The sequence below is a fragment of the Rhamphochromis longiceps genome, linkage group LG20 (assembly GCF_057381845.1).
Source record: "Rhamphochromis longiceps isolate RC_006_pf linkage group LG20, R_longiceps_female_GT1.1, whole genome shotgun sequence".
Lineage (NCBI taxonomy): Eukaryota > Metazoa > Chordata > Actinopteri > Cichliformes > Cichlidae > Rhamphochromis > Rhamphochromis longiceps.
Genome location: NC_140576.1, coordinates 29,709,437 through 29,722,180, shown reverse-complemented (window position 1 = coordinate 29,722,180; position 12,744 = coordinate 29,709,437). Strand labels below are relative to the sequence as shown.

General features: G+C 42.5%; 1 protein-coding gene across 1 annotated transcript in view; it reads left to right on the top strand.

Annotated features, from left to right (window-relative positions):
- Window positions 1-12,744, top strand: part of plch2a (phospholipase C, eta 2a) — a 71,478-nt gene that overhangs the window by 37,297 nt on the left and 21,437 nt on the right. Inside the window, 5 exon segments of the mRNA XM_085394206.1 lie at window positions 1,481-1,684; window positions 2,323-2,443; window positions 6,912-7,083; window positions 9,532-9,639; window positions 11,982-12,137. Of these exon segments, the coding sequence (XP_085250332.1) occupies window positions 1,481-1,684; window positions 2,323-2,443; window positions 6,912-7,083; window positions 9,532-9,639; window positions 11,982-12,137 (761 nt within the window).

Here is a 12,744-nt window from a genome sequence, read left to right as displayed (position 1 = left end):
GTGAGAGATTTGTGACGTTTAGCGTGTTTGGAGTGTGTAGTTAATGTGTTGTCTTGTGTAGTTAGTGTGTAGTGTTGTGGATAGTTTTGTGTTGTGTGTCAGAACAATGAGGTGACTGCTGAATGAAAACAGGATGAGTGATACACCTGCTGCTGTCAGACCTGCAGGTATCAGGCTGTGATGTTCTCCTTTATAGTGGACAGGAATATTTGGAGTGGCACAAATAATTTGTGTGGCATCTTATTGAATGCAGAACAGCTGATTGTTATGTAAATAGTTTGAAATGGTTATTTAAAAAAATCAAGGTAAAAGGTAAATGGCTGCAAATAACTTTGTTTGCAAAACCTGTGCATAGGATTTTAAAATTGACAATTTATATTTACATTTAAAGTTATGAAATATGATTCATTAAACATGTTTGTGGTTGTTACAGTAAAAAATATAACTTTTTCTTCTCGGATGTTATGTTTTTTGTCTGATTTTAGATCAATTGTGTTAATACAGTATGTCAAAATGAAAACATAACTGCAAATTCAGACATGTGAGGTTGTGCTGAAAAGAATGTTACCAAACAAGGCAAAGTAAATAGTTTTTAATGTGAAATGTAGAGGAAACATCAAAAGTAGTTAAAAATGGCCAATTAAACTAAAGTAACAAAATAGTTTCTTTTCAAGTAATTAATTACTTTTAGAATCTTGTAACTCAGTTACTTTTTTTGAAGAAGTAACTAGTAACTATAATGAATTACTTTTTAAACGTAACTTGCCCAACACTGGTTTTAGGAAATGCTTCTGAAATTTGATTTTGGTCATTTTGCCATTTTGCCCAATCATGTGTCAGCTAAAGGTCTACATCAGCAAAAGACCAGCTGATCTCCAAGAAGCATAAAGTTAAAGATGAAACACTAAGAAGCAGCAAGCATGGGCGAACAATAGAAGTGATTTTTTGCAATAGAAATATTTAGTTTAAAACTTTAGTGTAAAACCATATTTTTTTTATCATCATAGTAATATGAAGGAAATGCCCCAATGTTTTGCTAATATATTGTAAAACTACACGCAGTATAATCCAGCTATGTCAGCATCTTTTGTCTAATACTGAAAAGTATTTTTGTTCTCTTAATGTTGTGATTTTTTTCACTTTTGTTCTCATTTTCTTTTAAATAAAGGAACGAAAGTTTTATAATATTTATCTGTATTATATGTCTTGATAAAATATTGCATTTACTAATTTCTATATTTTATGTTTTAATTAAGCATTGTGAATGACATATAGAATCTGAGTCTTTAAAGTTAACATATTTCCATGTTTCCAAACTCAGAGCTATACCTGTTCAGAACATACTACTACATTAAAGTACTAAGATTTAACAACTTCCAATATAGTTGAACCTACACTTCAGACTAGACCTGAGACCAAATGATTGGATAAATGGTTAGACGAACCCTGTAGGAAAATTCTTTGTCCAACTTCGTTCCAGGTTTTACAAATTATATGCGCAGCCCAGCAGGGGACATCTTCAACCCAGATCACTACAGCGTGAACCAGGACATGACCCAGCCCCTGTGCAACTACTTCATCGCCTCATCACACAACACTTACCTGATGGGTGATCAGTTAATGTCACAGTCCAGGGTGGATATGTATGCCTGGGTGCTGCAGTCTGGCTGTCGCTGTGTGGAAGGTTAGCATGGACTCATACATACACTCACAGTACACAGGTACAACTTAAATAGTGTCATACTCTTAAAGGCAGGCAGTGGTCCCAATTTTTGCATTGCCTTGTTTGTTTAATTCAACAGTTTACAGAATCTGACTCAGACAACACTGTAACACCAATAATGTAACAAGCTGTGTTCTTAATTTAGCCTGAGTATTGCACTGTCTTGACCTTTACGGCTGGGGCATTGTGTTGACACACCCCTCAAAGCTCCAGACCAGCAAACTACCAAAACTAATGCTTTTATTGGAGTGGTTACACTTGCTGTGTATTACGTGTCAGAGACTTTGGGTTTTTGTAGTATTTTTTTATTTTTTATTTTTTAGTTAGTCATTAGTCATCTGGGTCAGCTCTGTTAATAAAAGGTTACTGATACAGTCTTCTTAGTTATATAAGATTATATTAGTGTGTAGTGTAAACTCACATTCAGGGTGCTGTGTGTGAACTTGCCTGCAGGCTTCACTTATCTTAGTTTTGTCATATAAACGAATAAATGGTAATTAGGGAACACGTTGTCTTTTAAACTCTATCCCATCATTGTCTTGCTTTTGTAAGTTTTGAACATTTCAGTGCCAGCTTTGTCTCTTCTTTGCTGTCCACAGTTGATTGTTGGGACGGTCAGGACGGTGAGCCCATTGTCCATCATGGCTACACCCTAACCTCCAAGATCCTCTTCAGAGATGTCATTGAGACAATCAACAAGTACGCCTTTGTCAAGAATGAGTATGTTTGCTCTCATTCATGCTTCCATAGTTATCCTTTTTAACTGACTTGCACTGACGACCGGGTTGTGCCAGTGAAAAAATTGCCAAATCTTCTCTGCTAATGCCAAACACCTTCTGCTGCTATTGACTCTTGTTTTGAGAGTCTGGTACCTCAGGTTCTGATTATCTGGAGACTGTTTGGTACCTTATTAGCAGCACCTGTTAGCATGGACCCTGCTAAAGCAGTCAGATGGTGCATGTCATGTTCAATTGATCTGGATAGGGCCTGTGCTATACAGCAACTTCAAACTGGTGTTCTGCAAAACCAACTTGCAACATGATGTGGAGCGACCCCTATTACCATCTCCACATTGAAGGCTAAGTTCCATACAATGATGGATTTCAAAGACAGACCATGAAGTTGGCAACGCAAGAGGACGACAGCACAAAAAGAGTTTCCTCATCAGTACTCGTGCTCTCTACCCTGACAATCTGGAACAGACTGCACAAAGCCTTTTCAGTCCGATAGAGAGGCCTGCCATGACTGCCCTTCTCCATCGGGGCCTGATTGCACTGGTGCTGGCAATGTGTACATTTGAACCTGGAGATGTGGAGGAACCTTATGCTCAGCAATGAGTCCAGATTCTGGCTATGGCAGTTGGACTGTAGAGTTAAGTAGAAGACGTGGAGACTGCTATGCTGATTGCTGCACTGATAGTGTAACAGCTTTTGCAACATAAAAACAAAGCCACACCTCTTGGCATGTAACACCCCCACCCATTAAGAACCAAACTTGGGGTTTGGTGACATATGTAAATAGCACGGCAGAGTGTGCTTCAAAGTTTTCCGAACCTTTTTTGTGACGAGAACATAGTTCTGAATAATCAGTGACCAACGCATAGGACGCTGGTTGTGATTATATATCCTAGAGAGGAAAACCAAAGGGTGGTGATCTGTGAACTCTGACTTGACTCTATATAAACTTCAAAATGTTGCAACGCCCACAACAAAGCAAGTGTCTCCTTTTAAATGGTAGAATACCTGAGCTGATGTTCATCAAACTTGCGAGAGAAGTAACTCGCAGGATGGTCAATGCCCTGGGTATCCTCCTGGAGAAGCACTTCTCCTGCCCCAACTGCGCTGGCATCTATTTCCAGTTTGAATGGTAAAGAGAAGTTAGGAGTAGACAAGACAGGAGTGCAACAAAGTAGGCCTTTAAGGCTTTCAAAAGCTTGTTGGCAACCCTCAGATCAAACAAAAGGCTCTGAGGGACTGATTAAGTCAGTGAGAGGGGCAACAACAGAGGAAAGATTTTTACAAAATCGCCAGTAATATCCTGTTATCCCAACGAAACAGCGCAGTTCCCTCCTAGTGGTTGGTTGGGGAACTCCTTAATTGCAGAGACTTTGGCATCTGCAGGGCACACATTTTGTAGACCAACCTGCTGGCCAAGGTAGAGGACACTGCCTCTAGCTAAGTTGCACTTGGCAAGGTTCAAAGCGAGGGATGCATTTTCTAGGCTAGTGAAGACTTCTTTCAACGTAGCCGTGGGGGTTGCCCAGTCACTACTATACACAACTATATCATCTAGGTATGCTCTACAATTGGGGATGTTTCCCAAAACTTTGTTGACCAGTCTCTGAAAGGTTGCAGGAGCATTACAAAAGGCATAACTGTGTACTGCAGGAAGTGGTCAGGAGTTACAAAAGCTGGAGGAGTTTACCTTTCGAAAGTCAGTGCAGAATCTTGGAGTTCCATCTGACTTTGTGTCTAAGAGACATGGTGAACTCCAAGAGCTGGAGCTTGGCACTGCAAAGCCATTCTGAAGAATATACTCAACTTCCTGTTTTATGATTTCCCTCTTTGCTGGGCTAACCCAATAAGCGCGCTGTTTGATTGGTGTAGGTTTAGTCAGCAACGCGTTTTATAACAGTGGTTTTAGATGGGACGTCATTGAACAGAGATGGGAATCCCAACATGAGTGTTATGATATCATTGCTCTGTTCATCAGGAAGGTGGGACAGGTATTGTGATAGTGTTGACAATATCAGGGAATTGCCTAGTCGAGCACTTTGAGGCTCAGCACCCCGTAACACCAACCCTTCTTCATCTTGCGTAGCGTCCACCTTGGAAACAGAAGCCATTGGGAATGTAGCCACTTGTTCTTGGGCCACCTTTTTGTGAAGGTTCACAAGAGCTGTACAGCTTCATCATGTTGACGTGACACATTCTAGTAGGACGTCTAGGTTTGGGGTCTGAATAATGTCGTTGGTCTTGCTGAGGTTTTTCTCTACAACATAAGGACCAGACAATTTAACAGAACGAGCTGAGCCAGGATAAGGCAGGAGAAGGAGCACTTTGTCACCTGGCTGGAATAAACGGTCGACTGCCCTCTGCTCAAAGTGTCTCTTCATCTTTGCTTGTGAAGCGGCTAGTGCATTCCTTGTTAGGTTAAAGAGGGCTTATTCCCTGTCATTTAGTGTTCTGACATACTCCAGAAGGCTCTTGGTGTTGTCAACCGGATTAGCCAGCCTCTCTTTAAAAACCTTTAAAGGACCCCTCATCTTACGCCCAAACCCCAGTTCACCAGGACTTTGGTGCCTAGAAAAGCGCTATGTTAATGCAATCCATTATTATTATCATTATTCAAAGTCTAATGAAACCTCTCTGGTGCCCCCTGACTCTCAGGATGGTAAGGACTAGAGGTTATGTGTTCGATGCCTAATGTTTCAAGGGCTTGGTCGAATACTCTCGACTTAAAGTTGGTGCCTTGGTCTGTTTGCACAACCATTGGTGAGATTCTTTTCAACATTTGGTCTGCCAGAGGTTTGGCAACAATCTGAGCTGTAATCCTCTGTAGTGGGATTGCCTCAGAAACCTAGTTGAAACACACATAACCGTCAACAGAAACTGGTTTCCAGTTTTAGATTTAGGTAAAGGCCCCACACAGTCAACAATCACTTTTTGAAATGGCTCCTCTACTACTGGGATAGGACAAAGGGGAGCTGGAGGAATTATTTCAGTTGGCTTGGCAGTTATTTGGCATACATGGCAGTATTGAACAACATCCGATTTCAGTCCTGGCCGGAAAAAATGTTTCAAATGGAGATATGGAGATGAGACTCTGCAAACAGTGGCCCATATTTCCACAGTCCGGGACCAAATGTTACTCTCCAAGATGACAATGTTTGGCTCCGCAGAGCGGGGTTTATTAGACACTACCTTCAGAGTTTGGAAGTGGAGAGGATGGAATGGCCTGCCTCCAGTTCTGCTAATACATAACAGAACCATACTGGCTAACTCACAACAAATGCTGGTTGAATAAAGTGATGCCATCCCATGGCAGTGGGTGACCCAGCTGGTGACCAGTATGAGGAGAAACTGCCAGGCTCTTATGGTTGTCTATGGTTCTTCCACATGCTACCAATATGTTTTGTTTCTTCAGACTTCAGTCATCCAATCCAGGAAACGACACCAAACAAGTCAATAGCAGAAGAAGCTGTCTGGCACTGATGGAGAAGATTTGGCAAGTTTTTCATGGGCGCAACCCACATACTCAACTTTGCTGCTCAACCCACCCACTGCTAAATCCACTTTCCTTGCAAATGTAGCACCAATGAAGGGGAAATAAACAGGCTTTCCAGTGGTGTAAGGTTTATTGCCAACAAGAACTGTTATAACTAAGAAACACAAATTGTGAAATCAAGAAACAATGTGAAATCACATTGTTGTCCAGAATGTTTTTTGCTTTACTCTCAGTATTGAACTATAATGTATTAGACTTCCAGTTTATCTCCTATCAATTAGCATACAGACTTCTGCTGTTAAAATTGATGAATAATTTGTTGTACATTTTTGTGGTGTGATTACTGTTCATCACTGTAGTAGCACCAGTTGTTGCTGATGTTGAAGAAATTCTTCTCTGGGCCTGTATCCTCCCATAAAGAATGTTATGGTCCATGTATAAAAATGTTCTCAGTTCCTCCACCAGACCCAGAGTGGCTTTCTGCTGCAGTGTGACCGTAGTGATCTCCTCTGTCAACTCTGTGGCTTTTTAATACCATCACCTTACTGCGCTCTTGTAGTGTTACCCTGGAAACCTGCCAGCTAGTTTGCCAACTAGTATCCTGCTTACAAAATATTGCAAGGACTAATAATTTAAACTAAGTAGTGTTAAAATGGGGTTGGTATTAGTCCACCAGCTGTAATCCAAAATTAAACCTCAGTAACACAACAAATACTCCAAACCGGATACAGAGAGTAGTGTAAACAAAAACAAACAGGCATCGTCAAACAGTGAACAACACTGTTACACAGCCATGTATGTGCCAATGCTTTGCCATTACTGTAATTTACAGTATTCTTCCACCTGTACTGACGGTAAAATCAAGAAAACTCAAAGTGTGAAAAGTGTGAAATAATTAAGCTGTGCTGTAACAACCAGCTGACACAGCCCTCTTTCTCCAACCTGTGTGATTGTCTGCTAGCTACCCAGTGATCCTGTCTATAGAGAACCACTGCAGTGTTCCCCAGCAAAAGAAGATGGCTCAGTACCTGATTGAGATCCTGGGGGACAAGCTGGATGTCTCCAACATCAAAGCTGATGAATCTGGGCAGCTGCCATCCCCAGAAGCACTCAGGGGCAAGATCCTTGTGAAGGTAAAATCCCAATATGGATGTTTGAAAGTGACAGATTTTCTTTGGTGTGAGGAAGCAGTCCTCCGGCAATTATCTCATCTTACTGCTTTTATTATCCAGAGTCTGAAACTCACAGAGTAACTTCAAAGGTATATGATATAATGGGGTGATCAAAGTAGTGAGACAGAAGCAGAGAGTGACATATGAAGCCAATAGAAAGAAAACAAAAATCACTTTGGACTATTTGTGTGTGTGTGTGTGTGTGTGTGTGTGTGTGTGTGTGTGTGTGTGTGTGTGTGTGTGTGTGTGTGTGTGTGTGTGTGTGTGTGTGTGTACACTAGATGGTAGCTGGATTATTATCTGGGTGTTTTTGTTATTGTACAAAAATATCTTAAGTGCAGACTCTGCAGATAACTGGTTGCAGGTGCACTTCTGGGTCATGAGCTACATTCAAATCTCTGAAAGCTCTGAGGGATGAAATGTTGATAGAGATGTGTTTCCCTCATTTATTATCAGATTAAATGTAATTTATGACAGCTGAGATGGATTGCGGCGCCCTTACAACCCTTAATAGAGTAGATACACAGAAACTGCAGTAGCCTTCAGAGCCAGCTTTTTCTTCAGCAGTGGAGTCTTGTGTGATGCATACAGGCCATACTTATTGTTTTCTTTGAGACAAATGTACCTGCTGATTCCAGGTCTTTCTGTAGCTGTCCACAAGTGCTCCTCTGATTATTCACTCCTCTGTCTGAATCTTGCAGGGGGCATGTGGTCGTGGCGGGTTTATAGTGAAATTATGTTTTTTCCTCTTCTTCTGGATTATTGCCCCAACAGTTTTCACTGGAACCTGGAACAGTTTAGAAATTATTATCAGTATGTTTTGCAAAAATAAGGTTGTAAAGATCTTGAGAGAACTCACTGGTTTTACCCATCATGAGATGTTTCTTGTTGAGCCCCTTTAGAAATAGTTCAATACTTATTTCATATATACACCAAAACAAAACAGTATACAGTATATACTGCATGCTTTGATCTGGAGCATGTATCAGAGGGAGCGGCAGGAACAGGTTGTGACCATGGTGTGATGGTTTGCAGAGCTGATGTCTGTTCGTTTCTCGACTCTTGATTTGTACTGAATGAATTTGGCAGCAGTGATTTTTTTTTTCTGCTGTCCTCACTGTCCTCTATAGTCTGTCCTTGTCCTGTTTGGTGGCTGATCCAAACCATACAGTGATGGATGAGCAAAGAACTGACTGTGTTATTGCAGAGCACAAATGTTTCAACAGCTTCTAAGACTGGTTGAACTTCCTGAGCTGGCAGAGGAAGTGGATGCTCTGCCAGGCCTTTTCTGATGATTGTGTCTCTATTGGGGGACCACTTCAGATCCTGGGAGACCGTGGATCCCAGACACCTGGAGGTTTCCATAGCAGACACTGTGCTGCTGTGCATGGAGAGGGGTTCCTCCTGAAGGCCACGGTCATTCCTACAGTTCTGAGCGTATTCACCTCGAGGTTACTCTGACTGCACCACAGAGCCACACTCACTGCCGTCCTAGATGAGTCTAAATGCTGTCATGTGATCTGCAAACTGTACTGTGTACAGGGAGAAGAGCAGAGGAGAGAGGACACACCCCTGGGGCGGATTGGTAAACCTGCAGTGAAACTCACTGAGGTCGTCCCACTGTGGTGGGATGGTCATGTCCCGGAGAGCGCTCTACACTGACGCAGCTGAAAACCAATTTTTCTGCTTTTCAGACAAAAACCAAATTTTGGGGCAGTCCTTTTCAGAACACGTACTCCACCTGTCTGAAGTTCCATCCATCCATCCGCTTCCGCTTATCCTTTTCAGGGTTGCGGGGGGCGCTGGAGCCTATCCCAGCTGTCATAGGGCGAAAGGCGGGGTACACCCTGGACAGGTCGCCAGTCTGTCGCAGGGCCAACACACAGGGACAGACAACCATTCACACTCACATTCACTCGCACATTCACACCTAGTGGCAATTTGGATTATCCAATTAACCTATCCCCACAAGCTGCATGTCTGTGGACGGTGGGAGGAAGCCGGAGTACCCGGAGAGAACCCACGCAAACACGGGGAGAACATGCAAACTCCACACAGAAAGACCCCGGCCTGATGGTGGAATTGAACTCAGGACCTTCTTGCTGTGCGGCAACAGTGCTAACCACCATGCCACCGTGCTGCTCTGTCTGGTAACATGAGGCAGTACTGAAGTTATTTAGGTTAATTAATTAATTAACTAGGTTAATTTAATGTTACTTTAACTTACTTTGAATTAGGCACGTTTTAGCCACAATATCCAATTAACCTCCAACCCAGTGCTCTACATTAAAACCACCATCGATGTGTATACTACATTGACATGCACATTGTGATCATACTATATGGTGAATATCTCTTTTGTGTTAGAATATAAGAATCTCGTGTGATTTATTTTGTCCACTCTGACAGGGAAAGAAACTTCCTCCCAACATAGACGAGAATGCAGAGGAGGGAGATGTGTCTGACGAGGACAGTGCTGATGAAATGGAGGATGACTGTAAGCTGATCAATGGGGATGTATGTACCTATCTGGTATCTATTTGTTCAGTCTAGCAAAACAATTTGCGTCCTTTTGTCCAGCTGATGAAATGTGAGGTATGCTTGTATTTCTTGTTGCTAATGCTTCATGTCCCTCTCCCATTTTGCACTGGTTCCTTAATGATATCCAGATTCTGATCTGACTATATGTATAATTCATATTATTATGCAGAGTCTTACTCCCACATCTGAAATGTGTTACATCACTAACATGAATTATGTAATGTTATGTGTCGCTGCATCTTTGCTCCTTGTTTGAAATATGGGTTTCTGCATGATGGGTTTTTTCCCCCCGTCTGCTCAGACCTGGTTATCGTTATCAAAGTATTCTTACAAATGACATAATGCCTGTCAACCTCAATGAACACTCATAATATAATCCTGTCGTTACCTCCTAAGACCTGAACTCTTTCATGGCATGCATTTTTAATTTATCTTTGATATTTGAGCTGATTGGGACCTGATGAATGGAAAAACAAAGAATTACCAGATTTTTCTTTTTTTTTTTTTTTACCTGATTTTTGTTTCTAAGAACAATGAGAGCCACATATGAGGATATTTGTTTAAAATTTCGATAGAACAGTAGCAGTATAATGTCCTCGAAAGTGGCTATCAGGCCCTTGTAGAGCAAAATTTAGTATTTTGGTCTAAATAACCCAAAATGTGATGTCCACATATGTGGACGCCAGGTCCTAGGAGGTTAAAGACAGTATATAAGAATGACATTTTACACCACATCTGGAATGGGTTATATCACTGACACAGTTGTGCTCTGTGTTATGTAACATGATGAAACCTGACCTTTGGACGGTCTCTGGAGGAATGCTGCTGTGCTTTCGCTTCCTGTTCTTTCTAATCAGACAAATAAGGCCATGATTCTCTGAAAACAGTATTTCTTATAAATCAGCAGTATAATGCATCATAAAACAGTGTAATGATTTCACAATCTTTAATCCAAGGCATAATGTGGTCTATATGATTAGAAGTATAAGGTGGCATAAGATAGTATAATAATCTCACAACTCTAGGATGTTGATTTAATCAGTTAAGTAGCAGCCTGGGTTGTTAACAAGTTTCAGCATGTGCTGATGGAATTAACAGCAGGTTAGTTTCATTAGAGGAGCAACAATGAGACCACCCTCTAAACAGGAATGGATGCACAGGTGGAGGCCACTCACATTCATTCTCTTCGTCTGTTCTGAACGTTTTTCACTACCTTTGCATTTGGCTAGGGTCAGTATCAATACTGGTAACATGAGGCAGTACCTGGACCGTACAGAGGTAGCACAGGTAGTCCGACTCCTCCAAGATAGAACTTCAGCATGTGCCATTCCCAGAAGTTTTCCTTTATCTGCCAGCACAGTCTCAAGACCATGGAGGAGATTCCAGGAGACAGGCAGCTACTCGAGGCACTTGGACAGGGTCCTTAACCCTCAGCAGGAACAGAATCTGCTCCTTTATGCAAGGAGTCACAGGATCAGCACTCCAAGAGCTACAAACTGACTCCAGCAAGCTGCTGGTGGGAATGTCTCTGACAACACACCGTCCTCTAGTGCGCCCTGTGCTCACTGCTCGGCACTGTGGAAAATGATTGGCATTGTCTTGTGGTGGCAGGTCCACTGCTGGTGTCCTGTGCTTTGTACATGTGACAGATATGAAAGGGTCTGGAGAAGCTGTGGAGAACATTATGCTGCCTGTGACATCATTCAGCATGATCAGTTTGATAGTGGGTCAGTGGTGGTCTGGGGAGGCATATCCAATGGAGGGGCCCACAGACCTGTATAGGCTGGGCAACGACACCCTGCTTGTCACTAAGATGAAATCCTGGGACCTGTTAGACCCTACATTGGTGCAGTGGCCCCGGGTGCATGAACATCCTCGTGTGTTGAGAGTATGCAGACAGTTCCTGGTGGACGAAGGAATTGAATAGGCGTTTAACAGCCAGCATGTTCGGCTGACCTAAATTCAGTAGAACACCAGAACTGTTTTCAAAGTGAGCAGTGTTAATGATACTGATGTGTTACTGTGTTACCAATATTACTGATACCATGATGCTTAAAGGTTGTGACAGGGAAGAAAATGATACATAAAAACAAGAGCGCAAACAGCAACAAAAAGAGTGACCTTAAAAATATCATCCCAGACCTGTGTACTTTGAGGTCCTCTGGGAAAGTGTCACAAAATAAATTAATGTCCACATTACATATCCTGTAATTCATTACAGATGATATAAATCTATCTCAATAAGACAGTTTTAGAGTTGCTGACTTTTTCACCTGTTGTGTCACAGCTGAAATGAATCTGTTTAACTCCTCCTCCAGATGTCAGCTGACAGAAACCAAATAGAGAACATGGCCAAGAAGAAGCTTGACAACTTGATGAAGGAATCCAAGATCCGAGACAGAGAGGATCCAGACAGCTTTACCATCACAGCCCTCCCTCCTGCTGGGAAGACCATGGATAAAACTGGCAGTAAGGTAAACACAGAGAGCAAATATTTTGTCTCAGTATCCATTTCAACCACCCACAGAGGGCGCCATAGGGGTCGGGTGAAGTTTGTGCTTGGTGGCGGCCAAAGGCAGAGGCCCCGGCAGACTGATTACTAGCTTCCAAGTCTAGCGACTGGGACATGGAACGTCACCTCTCTGGTGGGGAAAGAGACTGAGCCTGAACCGAGCTGTTTGTGAGGTTGAGACGTAACGCCTAGATATTGGCTTGGGTTCTGGAACCAGCATTGTGGAGAGGGGCTGGACTCTGTCCCAGTCTGGGTTTGCCCTCGATGAGAGGCAGCGACTGGGGTGGGATACCAAGATTGGAGTTTTTGCCAGTGTCCAATAAGGTTCGCTCACTGCGCTTTTGGGTCAGGGAACGGGTACTGACTGTTCTCTGTACTTATGTGCAGAATAACCGGCTTTCTTGGAGTCCCTGGGTGGGGGTGCTCGAGGGTGCTCCACATGAAGACACTGTTGTCCTACTCAAATATTTTAGCTCTCACATGAGTGGGGCACAATTGGGGGAACGCCCTTCTTGGCAATCCAAACTGTTCATAACGAACACCATGCTCGAACATAAGAGTGTACATAA